This window comes from Python bivittatus, unplaced genomic scaffold (genome assembly GCF_059951505.1).
Source record: "Python bivittatus isolate LINGU-HERP-01145 unplaced genomic scaffold, Pbiv_v1 ctg000400_np1212, whole genome shotgun sequence".
Taxonomy (NCBI): Eukaryota; Metazoa; Chordata; class Lepidosauria; order Squamata; family Pythonidae; genus Python; species Python bivittatus.
Genome location: NW_028277073.1, coordinates 7,531,431 through 7,548,792, shown reverse-complemented (window position 1 = coordinate 7,548,792; position 17,362 = coordinate 7,531,431). Strand labels below are relative to the sequence as shown.

Below are 17,362 nucleotides of genomic sequence, written 5' to 3'. Positions count from 1 at the left end.
CTTAACAATTTACTAAGCTTTCATTTTCTCTGCTTAGGTGGGCCGAGAGGTTGGATAAGCTGACAGATACTGCGACAAAAGACCCAGAGGGATTCTTGGGACATCCTGTGAATGCATTCAAGTTGATGAAGCGACTGAACACAGAGTGGAATGAGCTTGAGAATTTGGTCTTGAAGGACATGTCTGATGGTAGGGTTTTTGAAATCCTTTGAAGCAGTTGATCATTAAATGATTGGATAGCCAAGGACATCTGGATTTCAATTCATGTCTTAACAATGAATTCACTGGGAAGAGTTCCAAGTATGGTTAAGTATAAAAACTGATTTGATGTTAGATGCGGCACCCTAAGCAGTGCAACTAACTACGGTTGAGTGTATTGTCCAAATGCTGGGGGAAGGATACTTCTGGCTAGAAGTGACAGAGGATGTAATTATAAATGTAGAACAAACCATGGCAATGTTTACTGATTAGTTCTGGATGGATCTCTCTTCCTGAGTTCAGTTGATATTCTTCATAATAAAGCACACAACAGTGGCTGGTTTCCTTAGTGATGAGATTGGCGTTGCGTCAAGTATAATACTACAACTTATTGACGAATGTCATTGTCGATAATTTCTTTCATTCCTTTGTGATTATCAGCTCTGGCCTCATAACATTCACGTGTTCACAAGAAAAGGAACAACTGAGTACCTTCTTTGCCTGTGGGCTCCCCTACAAATCTAAACATTCTTCTGGTTGGAATGCCTCCTCCTTCCATCCCTCTGAACCTGCCTGTCCTGGCCAGGAAAGAACAAACAGTGTTACATGCCTCTTTATTGACAACTAAGTGTTCTGCATTAAGCATGTTGAATTTAATTTAACTATTGAATTATATTTTCATGAGCAATCAATTGTAATAAAGGAAGTGTAAAACACTTTTTTTTTTTTTTTTGAGCAACCTGGTTCTGGAACCATCCCATTTTTTCCCCCAGAAGAGGGTGATTTATATATTAGATAAGATAAGGTAAAACAAAACAATATTAAGGATATGTAAAACATACTGTTTTCTGGGACAATGAAATATTCTGTTTTTTCTTCAGAAGTGCTTCCAATTCTTGTAGAGTTGCTTCTTAAAAACTGCTGAAACACCCCCCAGAAGAGCCAGATTGACATGGACTGTGGGAAAAACAGAACGTTGGGTTTTCCCCCAAAAGTTTTGTCCCTGAAACAATCTTATTTTGCACATCCATATATATTTATACTGCTCCTCTGTATTCCAGAAATAGCCGAAGAAAATGTTACTGAACTATAAGAATATTTTTTAGCATTATTGCAGTTATGTACACATTTCAGCCATAATCCATTTTGCCTTACAAAGTAATATTACTTTCATTATCAAAAAGAAGATGGTTTATAACAAGAAGGCTCTATGCATTGCAGTTATTCCCCCCCCCCCAAAAAAAATCTGGGACTGAATCCAGATTTAGTCATGCCTAAGGAATCAGTGAGCCAGTGATAAGTCTGGAAGCAACCTAGAGGAGGAAGAGGAGGATAAACTATGGACAAAGATGCGGAAGAAGACCTGTAGGTGGGAGATTGGTTGGAATTGTGATCCATGCAGAGGAACTGAAAACTACAACAGCCTCTTTTTATTTTTAGGGTTTATTTCCAACATGACGATTCAACGGCAGTTTTTCCCTAATGATGAAGATCAGACTGGTGCTGGCAAAGCTCTCTTGCGACTCCAAGATACATATAATTTAGACACTGACACAATCTCAAGGGGAAATCTTCCAGGTAAAGTAAGAAACAAGCATTAAAGGGAAACAACACCTCAGACAACTTTCTTGTGTTTCAGAGGGACAGAGCTCATTTGTATATGATTTGAGCTATAGAGAAGATCTAAATGGTCTCATAGTTTCCTCCCCCCTCTTCTCTTCTTCTAGGATGCTCTGATTTTTAATTACAGTTTTCTGTTTTTACATACATACATACATACATACATACATACATATGTATATATAAAAAAAGAGTTTTTCAATACAGTAAAAATAAGCAAAAAGATAGTAAGAAAAAGAGAATAAAGAAAGGAATAATGATAAAAAAGGAAACATACAATTATGCCTTCCACCCATCTCTCTGTTGAGTAATCATTATCTTTTTCCCATCCTCTTCATACCTTTTTAGTCCCCAAATCCTGAAATCATCAATTCAATCTTTTCTTCTTTCAACAAAAAATCCATATAAGGTTTCCAGTCTTTCAAAAAGATCTTTGTCATTTTTTCTCTGACAAAATTTTTTCTCTGGTTAGCTTCATGATTTCTGCAAGTTCAGTTTTATAATTCAATCTTCCACTGTGGTTATTTCATTGCTTTTCCAACTTTCGGCATACAATAATCTTGCCACAGTTACCATATACAGTATTAATTTCCCATATTCTTTCTGAATTCCTCATCCATAAAATCCAGTAGGAATAATTCAGGTTTCATCGTAATATTAGTCCACAATATCTTTTGCATCACTGTATGGATTTGCTCCCTTTTTTTTTTTTTTTTTTGCATTTTCACAAGTCTACCATGCATGATAAAAAGTCCCCTTTTCGTTTTCACACTTCCAACACAGGTTTGATGTTTCTTTATACATATTAGACAATTTAGCCGTTATCATATACCATCAGTACATTTTTATAAAAGTTCTCTCTTAATTTTTTTTTTTTTTTTTTGTCTGCGCTCAGTCATTGCTGACCCTGCAGTGACTGCTTGGACGAGTCCTTGCAGTTTTCAAGGCAACTGTTTTTCGGAAGTGGTTTGCCAGAGCCTCCTTCCTAGGGCAGAGCCCAGCTGGCGAGCGCAGGAGGCGGGGTTTCTGTTGCTTCGCGCCCTTTTAGGGCGCGCGCGGTTTTTCGCGCTTACCGGCAACTGCTCCCAACTCCTTTTTTTGCAAGGCACCGCCAGCATTTTTTCTCCCACCAGAGTGAGAGTCCCCATTTATCTACTCACGTAAGTTTTCGAACTGTTGGGTTGACAGGAACTGGGGAGGAAACAGGAGCTCACCTGTTTAACGCGAAGGCTGGACTCGAACCGCCGAAGTGTCAGCCATTTCTGGCCGGCAACTTTCAGCGTCATTAAGCCGCTGCGCCACCACGTCCCCTCTTAAATTATAGCATAATGTAAATTTAACACCAATTCCTCACATTTTCTCCCATATTTATATTATAATCAAAGTTTGCAGCCCATTTTACTGTACAGTCTTTTAATGACAGTTTTCTGTTGTAGCACAAACCATTAAATGCCCTAGTTACCTCAGAATTGGACTATGGTAATGCACTCTACGTGCCTCTGAAGACCATCCAGCAGCTACAGCTGGTACAAATTGCAGTAGCTCAAGCAGTAATGGGCACTTCATGATATGACCATGTGTCCCCACTGCTACACGAGCTGCATTGGCTGCAAGAAGGCTTCCAGGTGCAATTCAAGGTGCTGGTCTTCACCTTTAAAGCCGTTCATGGCATATGGCCTGTTTATCTGAGGGACCGCCTATCTCCAGTTGTCTCTGCCTGCCAAGTATATTTGCACAGAGTGGGTGTGCTCCAGGTCTCCTCTGCTAAATGCTGCCATCTTGCGGGACCGAGGAAGTTGTTGCCCCCACCCTCTGGAACAGCATCCTCCCACAGATACAAATGGCACCCACTGTCCTGGGGTTACAGAAAGCTCTTAAAACCTGGCTCTTTTCCCAGGCCTGGGGTTAACGGCTTTATTAACATTTTCTTGGGACCCCTGGTGTATCTGCATGGTCTATTTTTTGGGGGGGTGTTATTTCCATCCAAGCTTCATGCTTTTACATGGTTATGTGTGTTTAATGGTTTTTAATGTTTTTTATTGTTTCTGAATTTTTCTAAGCTGCCCAGAGTAATAATATATTATTAATATAATAATAATGATAATTATTAATAATAGTCATAACAATAATAATTTGTTATCATCATCACCATCCAAACTGCTGGGCAGTGATTTGTGTTTGCCCCCAAAACCATGATTGTACTATCACTTCAACTTGTTTAAAATTCTGTTTTTGAGGACAGTCACTGATCGTAGTTTGCTGGGAATGAGGGGAAGAAAAACAATTGTTTTTACTTTAAAAAAATGGTAACTAAAGATAACATACAGTATGGCAGTTTTTATGGGACCAAATGATCTCCCACATGAACTTGTTCTGTAACTAAGTAAAAGTGTGGGCATTGCCATCGTAACATGTGTAAATAATAAAAGGCATTTGGTTTACTATCATAGGTATCATTTTTTTTTTTTTAGTATTAAATATTTCTGGTTTTCTCTCTTGTGGTACAAAAGTTTTCATTCTGTGCTTGTTTGTTTGTTTTTTGCCCTTGTCCTGCTGCTATCAGTAACTGAAGCTGAGAAGGGAATTGGATTGTATATTACGCTTTTTTCAGATCAATGCATAGTGTAATAAATCTGGTCTAGACTGGTCTAGATCAATATATTGGTCATTTTAAGAGATTGAATATCTTCAAAGAAAGAAGCTTTTTTCAAGATTTCTCGTTTCTCAGCGTATTTTTTGTCTTAAGAAAATGTTCTAGGATCATTGTATTTTTGAAGGTGGCTGAGAATTAGAGAGGAAAACTATTGAGTAGTATTTGTATCAAGATTATTCTCCCACCAAGCCCACCATAACATTCAGGGTCAGGTGCAAATGATGCTCCTCATGTGATTTGAAACTTGCAATTGTTTTTTTCCCCCCAGATTTGCTTTGACAGGACTTGCTTCCCTTTGATCTTCTGTTTTTTTAGAGGCCAGTTGCTCTTGCACGATGAAAGGCATATCTAGCCTGTGTGCTAAAAATTCTGTGTGAAAATGCTCCCCCTCCCTTTCTCAAAGCCATTAGGTAGACTCTGTCACACGATTCTGTTGGGACTGGTAGAACTTAGGAAATTGAAAAAAAAAGCAATAGAGTGCTTTTAAAAAGTCTTTTTGTCATCTAAAATCTTTACTAATCAAACTTTCAGTAACAGATGCACCACTGAATTATATTTAGGAATATCGTGTTAGAAAAATGCAATATTAACGTAAATGCAAAATTACAGAAAAGTTTCCAGTTTAGAACGCTTTATCTGAAAAATTATATTTGAATATATCCAGCTCATTGCAATAATTGCAAAATGAAAAATTATCAGTAGAGAAAATAGTTAAATAACTGCAGTAGTCTATCGAGTGTTCTTAATGAGGAAATAAGAATTAAACAGTGTAGCTGCAGAAAGAAAGCATAAGTGCAGAATCACAGGATTTCAAGAGGTTTTTAACAGCTGTTGCTGGATTCTTATTCCCCTCAGGAGTAAAACATAAGGCATTTCTAACAGCTGAAGATTGCTTTGAGTTGGGAAAGATCGCATACACTGAAGCAGACTATTACCATACTGAATTGTGGATGGAGCAAGCTCTGAAGCAGTTGGATGAGGGAGAGATTTCTTCTTCTATCAACAAAATTTCTGTTCTAGATTACTTGAGTTACGCCGTGTACCAGCAGGGGGATCTGGACAAAGCGATGATTCTCACCAAACGGTTACTTGAACTGGGTAGGTTAATTTTTCTTTTATTCAGCATGTTTGCACTGCTTTTGTTCCACACATTTTCCACTCGGATGTACAGACTTTTCAAACTAATTGATGCAATGGAGTGAAGGACAGAATGCTGTTGGGAATCACTGTAACTACAAATGGTTTAAGGAAGCATTAATTTTTTGGCCATCTTTTGCCATCACTGTACATGTCATTTGCTTCTGTGAGTTAGGTATTTATACATATGAAAACGTGCATATATTCCAGCTGACATAAGTGGATTAAGTGCTGATATATTCAGATTTCATCAGGCCTTAACGATGACAACTAAACCCAAAAAACAAGTACAAAATCTCTTAAAAATAGCCTTCCTTAAGTGAGCGAAACAGTCATCTGCATGCTTTTCCAACAGATCCAGAGCATCAGAGAGCAAATGGAAATTTGAAATACTTTGAATACATCATGGCTAAAGAAAAAGAAGCAAACAAATCTGTTGCCGAAACAGATGAGCAGACTGGAAAAGAAGTTAAAACTCAGAAAAGAGGGCCTCCCAAAGATTATCTGCCAGAAAGACAGAAGTATGAAATGTTGTGCCGTGGTGAAGGTCTTAAAATGGTAGTTGTCCCTTGCATGCAATACCAGTATTACAGAATACTTGTTTATGAAAAGTAAGCATTGGGTTACTAACGCTTAACACTTCATTTCAAAACTTTAGACTCCTAGAAGACAAAAGAAATTGTTTTGCCGTTATTATGATGGGAATGGAAACCCGAAGTACATACTAGGACCTGTCAAACAAGAGGATGAGTGGGACCGCCCTCGGATTGTTCGCTTTCTTGAAATAATCTCTGATGAAGAAATAGAAACTGTCAAAGAACTTTCCAAACCAAGGGTAAAGAATCTAAATTGTCCACACTCTTTAAACAATGCGACCATGAATAATTTCCTTGCCCCAACTCTTGCTTCTTGATAGCAGCTCTTGGCGCCATGCTAAATATTCTCTTGCAGTCCCTGATCTTAATGGCATCTCCATCTTATATTTGAAATACAGAGGAGCTATTGCTTATCTGGTTAGGCAGTGCCAGAATAGATTGACAAATAGTCTGACCTAGTTTTCTCTGAACAATTGTTGCTTGTCCAGCAGTTATGTTAGATAAAATGTAGGCATGCTGTGTTGGAAGGCTGTTGTAAAAAGCAGTAATGAAAAGCTTGAGGGTACTTTATTACAGGTGAACTGGTAAATATTACTACCATTCGTACTATGTTTAATTTTTGTAATGCTTTCCCTTTGCCAAGACAAATTCTAATAGTAGATTCAGATATAATTCTAATGATAATATTAGATAATTGTATATGTGATTATTTCTGTACAGTAGTGTATATTCTTATTCCTCTATGACTAAATTATCACACAGCAAGTTATTAGAAGGTATGTCTGATTGGTCCATACAGTATCAAGGCATTTTTTAAAACAAATTTTGGTCTACTAAACGTTTAAGGAAGCCTGGATTTAAGATTCTGAATTGGAAAGTTGCCAGTAAAGTTTTTCTTCTTGTCACCTGTTTCAGATAGGAGTTCTTTTATAGGAATCCAAAGACTGCCTTTCTTTGGAAAGAGGAAATTTTAGAAATGATGCATTGTTTAACTTATGATGCAGCTCCATCCTTCTACGTTGAGATTAGCTTCTGACGTGCTTCTCTTTCTTTGTCCATGTCACTCCATAAGCAGTTTTGTGTATGTGCTGGCTCGGCCAGCAGCACTTCTGTGAGTTCGAAGTTGTGCTTTAATCTAGCTGACTTTTCTCAGTGATCTCTGTGGGTGATTTTTCCCTGCTTTTATTTTAGGGGCACCAGGAAGGTAAGTAGCGCGTACAGTGCTCAATTGCACTCTGTAACGCCTCCCCACTTCAGAATGAGAGTGCAGCGGCTTGCTGCTTCAGGAAAGGCCCAGATTGTTTCCTTCTAACGCACTACAAAAATGCAGCATTGGGCCGGCAAAAGATTTCAGTACTGCATTGTACTTAATATTACTATTTTTGTTATTCTTATTTGCTTTGTATTCCACATTTCTTGTTTGGTGGTGGTGGTTCTTGTTCCTTAATGAAAGAGAACCCTACTGGAAGTGGGGCTCTGCCCTAGGCTTCTGAATGGTCGGATTAATGCGATGCAATATATACATTGTAATGCAACTATTCTGATTGGTTCGCTTCACAGCTGAGGCGAGCCACCATTTCAAACCCCATAACGGGAGTCTTGGAGACTGCACATTACAGAATTAGCAAAAGGTAAGACTTTACTTGCCATATGTTCCGTCCTTGTAATGAGGCCTTCTGCGGTGCTCATTTGTGTAGAAAGTGGCCAGAAAAAGAAAGCCGGTTTAAAAGTTTTCTGGTCATTTGTGCTATTCACGGACACTGTAACACTCTGTTACTGCTGAGTTTCTCAGACACTTCTTGTAACCAGACGTTTTGTCCTTATTTGCTTATTTAGGGTATGTTTCTTGTCTATTTCTATATGCCTGGTATAACTTACAAAGAGATTTCATGTTGCTTTCTGCCTTGTGGTTTGAAAGTTTTCCCATCTGTCTAGGTTCTTTTTGTTTTGGAATGATACTTTTCTTGATGATATGGGCATGAACAATAATTTGTTTACCAGTATGCAGAGTTTTCTGCTTCCTGTGTACTGCAAATTGGGTTTCTGATATTAAAATATGAACTGCTTCTATATATCCATTGTACAATACAATACAATACAAAATACTTTAATGACCAAGTATAAAATATATACAAGGAATTTGTCTTCGGTGACAAACAGCAAGATCAACAGTGCGTTGATTGTAACACCAACTGTTATTCTGCCCTTCTATGGTTAATTCCTGTTTGGTTTTATTGGAGCCATGTATACTGTTAAGTCTAGCTTGGTATAGATTTATATAATGTTTGAATCTCAAAATACCCTATTTGCTCACATGAACTCCTCTTAACGCCACTGCTAGTTATTACTCAGTTGTTCCATATATAACTACTGAAAATGGGTGCCTCCTATGAGTATACACAATTTGAATAATTTAAAATTATAAAATAATTCTATCCTGCTCCTGTGTGGAACTCCAACATGTCTCCTATACTGGGAATTTCCAATCTCTCTGGCTAAAATCCAGCTCTTATGCTGGTTCTGATCAGACATCGTTATAGAGACAAAATGAAATGTGTTTTTGTTTAGAGACTTTTTGATTTTGTTAATTCATTCCATTTATTTGTTCTATTTTAAATGCCTACCCCACTTTTGATTTGAAAACAATTTCTTAGTGGAGATAGAACATTTACAGATATTTATAGCATATCCTCTGGGCCTGTCAATTATTAGAATACCCTAACTTTCAGAAAGCTTAAATATGTAACCTATTATTTTTTTCAAAAAATACTCAGTCAACATTGCACACCCATTTTAAGAAAGAATAACTGGAGGCAGTGGAAGAAATGAAGAGTATTTAACTTCTGGATCCTAAGAAGTTCTCTGTGAAACTTGGCAGATACAAGTGGCTTGCATAAGCTTTCCATTTGGGGAAGAAAAAGTGAAAGGACAATCTAACCAAATTTGATTCAACCAATTGAAATAAATTGAGACGTAGCAGTAGCTACTGCAATCCTTTAAGCGTTCCTGCTGATCTGAGCATTACATTCCATCCAGACCAATCGGAACCCTCCCAATTGCCTGTGGCTTGGCCCAGATGCTTGCTACTAGAGTAAGCCCTTGTCCTTTCTCTTTTTTTTTTTTTTCCGTAGCTGAGCCGAGCTACTGTGCATGACCCTCAGACTGGGAAACTGACCACAGCACATTACAGAGTCTCTAAGAGGTAAGGGGAGACTGGTATGTCTGAACTACTATGGGATTTCTTTATCAGCGGTTCATGTCAAAGGTTGGGAGTGGGGTCCTTGGAATGTTTAAAAGAGGACGCTTTCAGATGTAAGTGCTAACCCAAATTAAGTTGTCGAAGCATGTCCTTCGCTCTCTTTCATTGAAATCAGTGGGGCTTTCGTGCTCTTTAAGCCAGTTGGTGCATTCTGGGTATTTCTTCTCTGCATGCGCCTAATAAAATTAATATCCTGAATTGTTTCATCTTAAACACAGTCCATGTGAATTGCCCAACCTGGTGCCTGGACGGGGGAGGATATACTGTACCATCTGTTTGCTTTTTAGTATGGTGTCACAACATCTATGTTAATTTTAAGACTTCTTAAGAAGCACATGACAAACAGGAAACCATATGTGATAATGATAGCTTGAAATTCCTAGTTCAACATCTATTTTTAAATAGGGAGTGTGCAAAATATACATGAACCTTAGCTACCTTTTTAAAAATAAATTGCAGACTATTTGCAAAGAGGTGTTTTAATAAGCCACTGAATGTGGAACATTATTTTTTTTACTGTTTCTTCCTTTTTTTTTTTTTTTTTTTACTGTTTAGCTTAAATCTGATTTGGTGAAATACTACATACGTTGAGAAAACTTACAGCAATACGTTGAAAGCTAAAATTTTCCAAAGCAGAAGCTGCGTTGGCAAAACTAACAAGGATGTTAGAACAATTCCTTGATTTTTTGAAAAAACACACCCACTAGGAACCCAAAATAACTGCCTCTTATAATTTTAAGAGAAGCCCACTTTCTTTGCCTAGGCGTTCCAGTCACTTTTTCCTAGCTAACACTTTCCATATTATAGTATGTCCTTGTTAATGACAGGACTACTGTTCATTCTGAAGTATGAGCAGGCTGTATAAACTGACCCAGCGTTCTAAGCCAAGCCGTGTGCTGTGTCAGAATAACGTAGTCAGTCTAGCCCAGCTTTCTGCAAGATGCCACTAAGGATGTATGCTTCTAAGACGTCCAGTTTCTTCTCTAATGAAACCCTACTGCTCTTTAAGCAAACTAAGAAATCCAGTTTCTTCGCTACTGAAACTCACAATTTCAGGGTAATGTTGGTTGAAGCAGTAGTGAGTAATTGGAGGTAACTAGTAACAGCTTTATCAGGAAAGTGTTGCACCATATCCAGATATTCACTGATTGAAGCAGGATTGAAACCAGACTGCTTCCAAATGCACACAGGGAGCATGTGAAGGTTCATATTGGATAAGGTGCTCCTCAGATATGCTAGATGCGGTCATTTAGCACTTCGTGAATGTAATAACCACTATTTTAAAGTGAGTCTAAAAGCAGGTCAGTTGTCAATGCAATCCCAGACTGTTTAGAAAGCCAGTTCTGTGCTTGGTTATTGCTGTGCCCCGTTGTGCCAGGACCATACATTGAATTACAGTCTCATAGAGATATACCGGGAGCAAATCCTATTTAAATCAATGGGACTGACTTTTGAGTATATACTGTGGATGGACAAATTGTAGGTTGCTGATGCCCAACAGTATAGTATTACTGTTTTGATGGAGCTATCTTATTTCGTTCTCCGTAAGAAAGCAGTAGTCTGAGAAAACATTAATTTTGTAAAGTTTAGTTGCTAGGAGGTATTGAACTGTCACCATGAAAGATCAACCAGGAGGCCCAATTACAGTGCACAAGCTACTCATTGTTTAAAAACGGAGCATGTTATATACTCATTTCTATAAACACCTTGGTTGCTATAAACTTACTTTCCTTCTTTAGGAGATAACTCTTGCATTTGATGTAATCTCATCTTGTTTTGCTGTAAGAAATTCATTTTTTGTCTGCTTTTGTTTCATATACTAACAGTGCACTACACTAACAGTATGCCAGCAGTATACTAACAGGTATATTAACTGAGCATTTTTTTAAAAATCCACTCTATATTCAACTATATTTCCTCCATACTCTTGGAGATTCTGTAATCTCTGTTGGATCATATTCTCTTACTCTTGATTAGAGATTTGTTGTAATCCTATGAAAAGGAAGACAGTAAATCTGCTGGAGTAAAGATATGACTTCATCCTTCCAAACCAGCAGAATGTGCTGAATTTCTCCAGTTTCTCCATCAGTGGTCGCTGATGATTTGTAAAAGTATGTTGGGTTCACTTGCAGCTTTGGGTCATTTAATCTTTTTGAAATGTACACCCCAGAATACTTGGTCATTGGTGATAATAAATTACCAGATATAAGGCAACAAGCATTGCCATCACACTTTACATAGGAGTCTTCTGCTTTTAACAGCAATGCTGTATACAAGCATACACCTGACAAGTATAGCTTCCACACCTTGAAAGATTTTTTTTATCAGTTCCTAGTTGCTAAAGAGCTATAAGTGGAGTAATGAAAAGAAAATATAATCTGAAAGAACAAAAACAGTAACATAAAACCTAGCTTGGAAAAAGGTGGTTTGAAACAAAGAACTTCAGACTAAAACACTTTCTGTTAAAAAAGAGACCTGCTTTCATCAGAGAAGGTAGTGGTTGGCCAGGAAGAAAGACAAACTTTTCACAGATTTTCCAGTTTGAAGTATATATAGCTGTGATGTCAGTTTTTTCCCATTTAAATTAATACTTCTTATGGACTCTGCTTTTTAAGTAGAGAAGAGACTATATACTTCTCTGCTTGAAACAATATCCCCTGTCATTCTCATCTTAACTAGAAATGGAAATCAGTGATTGAATATAAATTTATAAACATGGCTACAATCTTAACCACTACTTTGCAGGTAAGTACAAGTAAAGATCAATGAAATGGTTTGAGGATGACTGTAATGTGTCCTGGCAAAAGCGCACATCCAAGTCTCTCTGCAATGTGGAACTAAAAAAAAGTAGTTTAGTAGCTGTTTATTAAAAGTACTCCACCAGTTACAAACATCTCACAAGCACAAAACAGGATTTAGTCAATCCAATCATTGAGGTGGTTGTGAATTTTTATATAAGTGTGAAACTACTTTTAGATACTTCTTTCCAGAACACTTGTCTGGAGAGGCATCTTTATTTTCATAGCCAAGAAGAGATGTCTTTATTTTCACAGCTGGTTGAGCAGCTGAATCCATATGTTTAGTGTTCAAGTATACGTTATGATGCAGAAAAGAAAAGAAAGTTTGCTTCATAGCTCTCAGTAGAGAGATGGCAATTATGAAAAGAATTGGATACAGGAGTACATAGTTAATGTTTCTTTTCCCTTTTTCAGTATAGTTAACGGCAAAGATACCATGTTGCTCTAAAGCAGTAGTGTAATACTTTTTCTCACACATGCAACATATGGGATCCTGGGTTCACTCATTTACTCCACTCATGTTACACCAGAAATCCCATACAGAAAGTAATACGTTCATCACAGAATATATTGTCCCCAAAGAACTGCAAATTCCTGTTGCAATGTAATAGACATCATGCTATCTGAAGTTTGACTCAGAAGGTATTTTTTCTGCTTAATCAAGGATGGCCTCCAGCTAAAGGAGACTGAATAACAGTAAATGCAAAACAGTGTGCAGAGTTAAAAATATTTCTTGTAAATCACATTTAGGTTAAGTCTTATAGATTTCTTTGCACAATTAAAAATAGTTTCTGATTAGTCGTGAAAATTAATACTCAGATCTTACTGTTCAGGAATAATATTCTAATTTCATTTTTAGTGCCTGGCTCTCTGGATATGAAAACCCTGTGGTGGCACGCATAAATACAAGGATACAGGATCTAACAGGCTTGGATGTTTCCACAGCAGAGGAGCTCCAGGTGAGTTTATAAAGCAAATAAAAGTATGTGACTGATCACACTAGCATGGCTCCAAGAAGGATTGAAAAACATGTCAAATCTCCACACTTTCTGTAAATTGAGGATCTTGTCTTCATTGTCATATAGCCCTAATCTTGTATTTCATTGGCATTGTCCAAATACATGGTATTCATCATAGGTAAACTGCTAGAACCTGTTTAACTCATCAATTTTATGTTTTTTTTTTTGTTCTTTTCTTAGAGAAAACAGAAGGCAAAACAGCAAAAGTTCATTATATACTGCCCCAAACCGTTCTTCTTATGTGATTTTTTTTTCATTTTTTTTTTAAAAAATAGAATTTAATTGATGCCAACCCTTAAATATATAATCAAACCCAGTTCAGAATTTTCACTTTATGGTGAGTGAAGTTCAAAGAATAAAAACAAAATCTTCCATATTAAGTGTTCTATCTGTATTAAGTGTTTGCATCTGTAAAGGCAGCTGAAATAAAATGTTTGGACTGTTGCATTTATGTGTTATTTGCAAGTCTACTCAAGCCTGCAGTGCTGCTGAATAGAGCATGCTTCAGCTTTTGCAATTGCCAGTATACCACTTTAGCATGCTGGTTGGGGAATTCTGGGAGTTTCACATATCTTAAAGTCACCAAGGTTGAGAAGCACTGCTTTAGGGAGACTTGTTCACTCTGAAGACTTAAGCTGTTCTACTATCTTTTAGCCAAATTTCACCCTAGAAATGAAGCAAGTGTATGAGATCACCTCTTAGATGTTTTACCGGGTATTTGTGCTTCTTCTACTGTAGGTAGCCAACTACGGAGTAGGAGGCCAGTACGAGCCTCATTTTGATTTTGGAAGGGTAAGTCTTGGTTTGCCTTTGCGCTTCATATGTGCTGTGTTTCTTTTTTCCAGGTAGCAAATTATGGAGTGGGAGGACAATATGAACCCCACTATGACTTTGCTCGGGCAAGTAAAATGATGGGTGAAGAAAATTTTTGCATAGTTTAGGCTTTTTGGGCACTGGCAAAAATGTCTTGTATCTGTATTAAATTTGGGCTATGGAGTCGTCTAATCCATTGGAATGGATAAACCCTCTTAAACCACCATTTGAACTATAAAAAGAGAGCCAATTGCAATTCACTATTAAGTGAAAGAAAGAGTTAAAAGGGTCACTTCATAAAAACTGCTTTACAGAAAAAAGGTTTCTAACCCATTTGGAATAATGATGAAGCAACTTTATGTTGCAGTATCAGTGGCATATAGATAAACCAGCGGTGAGCTTTTTTGTTTTTAACTATATTTTTTTTAATTTAGTCATTAAAACAATCACAGTTCGCACCTCTGGTTTAAAGTGTTGCCCTGATCAAAAAAAAAAATCAAATGATTTTGAAGTGTCAATATACAGTGGTACCTCGGTTCACGAACTTAATTCATTCCATAATTCTGGTCGCAAGCTGAATCGGTCACGAACCGAATCAAATTTCCCCATAAGGTTCAATATAAATAAGGTTAATCGTTCTGACCCCTACGAACGTGGTCACCAACCAAATCGGTCGCCAACCGAATCAAATTTTCCCATCAGGTTCAATGTAAATAAGGTTAATCCCTTCTGAACCATGTGTATTTTTTTTTTAACCACAAAAATATGAAATGAAGTACAGTACAGTACAATATGAAGAGAGAGAACACTAACCTTGCTTGAGGCAACACCAAAAAGCTTCACAGCAAGTCTCTGTCTGCAACTGCGATCTAGAGGAAGCCACGACCACGTGTCAGAGCAAGGAAGATGGCCGCGGGTTGTGTTTGTCACCCGATGTGGAGTTTGTGAACGGAAGCAAAATTTTGTGAACGCTGCTGTTCGCGAACCGAATTGTTCGTGAACAGAAGCATTTGTGAACCGAGATATTACTGTATCTGCATTTTTAATGCCTGTTTGCATTTTTTTCTTAATGAACTATCTTTTAATCCAAAGATGGATGAAGTGATGGCAAATACATTCAGATGGTGATTTACTGAGCATTGTGTAAAGTAACATTTTCAATTAACATTTTTCTTGAACCAACCTGTCAGACAGTAATTTAAAAATTCTTGCCTTAACACAAGATAAAACTTTGATTCGCCCTGTTGCTTGAAAACCTCTTATGTACTTTACAAATCAACAGTATAACTTGCAATATACATTTTTGTGTTCGTGCATGAATTTAATTTCGTCCTAATATTTTTGCAGTGCACCTATGAATTTCTATACAGTGTTAAGTTGTAAATTCCACTATGCTACATAGTGCCCAATTTATTTTATTTTACTATTTTATTTATTTAATGAAATTTTTATTCCAGCCACTACAGAATTTGTCAGGGCTGCTTACAGCAAAATAGTGATTCAGAAGAGAGAAAACCAGGAAATGTAAAGTCAGTGTTAAAACTGTCAGTAGAAGATAAATGCAATAAAGCAGCAGCAGCAGAAATGTCATGAATCAAAAGATAACCAGCATCTATAGCTTCTAAAACAATTAAGATTAAAAAATAGCAAATGGAAGGTTTAAGCCTGGTTCCTAAAATATTAGAGTGCAGATGTCAAACAAACTTCTCTGGGATGAATGAGTAATAGTAAACCACCACTAAAAAGTTTCTCTACCCCTGGAGGAGGGCTTCTAAAGAAGATCTGTGCCGGAAAGTATACATAGAGAAGGGTTTCCTGCAGGTGAGGTTGTTTCAAGCCATATAAAGACTACACATAAAAGACTGGAAGGTATTGTAGTACTTAATAGTACTTCTGGAAGAAGCGCTGCAGACTATTTTAAACGTGGGCATATGAAAGTAATTAGGTTTTACCAGCATGAAAAAGTTTATCTTGTAATTCTAGGATGAAAGACATCCTGTTTGCATTGGCATAACTTGCTTAAGCTGTCAAGTATAATTTAGGTATTTGGTTGACTTGAATTGTAGTTGGTGGACAGCATATAATCCCTTGTCTGGATTTCTTTAAATTATTTTTAGATGTAGGAGAGGCTGCTTTATAGGAACTCTAGCACACTGGAAACTGTAAAGAGATTTGCACGAGTCTGCCCTGTTTACTGACGATTGCTTCTTCATGGGCTTTCTGAAAAAGCTCCCCTGCTTTAGAGAAGTATTCCTTCAGTAATGCCTGTGTTATTGGAGTAATAGTACCTTAAGTAGACTTTATATCACTAGTTTGACTGTACAACCAGTCAAATTTGGCCAAATGCATAAAAGCAATAGAACAGGTTTTAAAAATGTCAACAGGAGATTAAAGACAATTGCATAATGAATTCTCCAAAACACACCAGCTCTTGGAAAATGGTAGATTATCCATGCTCTGTAACGGGCATTAATAATGTGGTGGCTCAAAATGGCTGGAATTTTATGAGATTGTCAAAAAATGAAACATTTCAGTGACCTCATGCAAAGACATCAAAAATGCAGAGCGTGTTACTAAGTATCTCTAGCATTGTTGGTTTGGGAAGAGGCGTTGTTGGGATGGGTTTCAAAAAAGTTGCTGATCAACTTCATGAACCCAGGCTCTCTTATCCAACTCTAAAAAGAAGAGAGTTTCAACAAGTAAGTGGTGCATTTAAAGAGCTTGTCCCTTGAATATAATGTTCAGGAATAACAAAAGCATGCTTTGTGTCTTAAGAATTTTGTGTGCTAACTATATAACCCAGCTATTCAAAAGATTTATCACCCAAATAGGAAAAATTTAACTTCAAGGAGAAAACCCTGCTATACTTTTTTCTTCCTTTTCATACATTCCAAGAAGAATTATATTCAGAAATGTTTCTCCTGTGTGCCATTGTTGTTTTACTCATAATACCATCTATGTCTTTGAACACAGAAGGATGAACCAGATGCCTTTAAAGAGCTGGGTACAGGCAATAGAATTGCTACGTGGCTATTCTATGTAAGTAAGATAAGATACTAGAATATCCAAACTCAATAATGCAGTCAAAGAATTCATCTCAGTGAGATAGAAAACATGAGTTGCTGAAGAATACACAGAGTTTTTTGTATTGTTCCAATTTATGTTATGGCACCATAGAAGTACAAGTGTTTTGTATAGTACACAATGAGCAATTTGGAGAAACATTGTATATTATACATCACGAGTTACATTTTGTTATTTTAAATTTT

At 37.1% G+C, this 17,362-nt stretch overlaps 1 protein-coding gene across 5 annotated transcripts in view; it reads left to right on the top strand.

The window, feature by feature from the left end:
• P4HA1 (prolyl 4-hydroxylase subunit alpha 1) overlaps positions 1-17,362 on the top strand; it is a 35,175-nt gene that overhangs the window by 10,612 nt on the left and 7,201 nt on the right. For 2 of the 5 annotated variants that reach the window (XM_007424866.4, XM_088144386.1), the window contains 9 exons: positions 38-189; positions 1,639-1,776; positions 5,327-5,569; positions 5,964-6,166; positions 6,267-6,443; positions 7,765-7,835; positions 13,121-13,220; positions 14,019-14,072; positions 17,067-17,132. In XM_007424866.4, coding sequence (XP_007424928.1) covers positions 38-189; positions 1,639-1,776; positions 5,327-5,569; positions 5,964-6,166; positions 6,267-6,443; positions 7,765-7,835; positions 13,121-13,220; positions 14,019-14,072; positions 17,067-17,132 — 1,204 coding nt within the window. Of the gene's footprint in view, positions 1-37; positions 190-1,638; positions 1,777-5,326; positions 5,570-5,963; positions 6,167-6,266; positions 6,444-7,764; positions 7,836-9,335; positions 9,407-13,120; positions 13,221-14,018; positions 14,073-14,125; positions 14,180-17,066; positions 17,133-17,362 lie in introns of all 5 variants that reach the window. The other 3 variants (XM_015887509.3, XM_007424865.4, XM_088144385.1) reach the window with 3 other exon arrangements.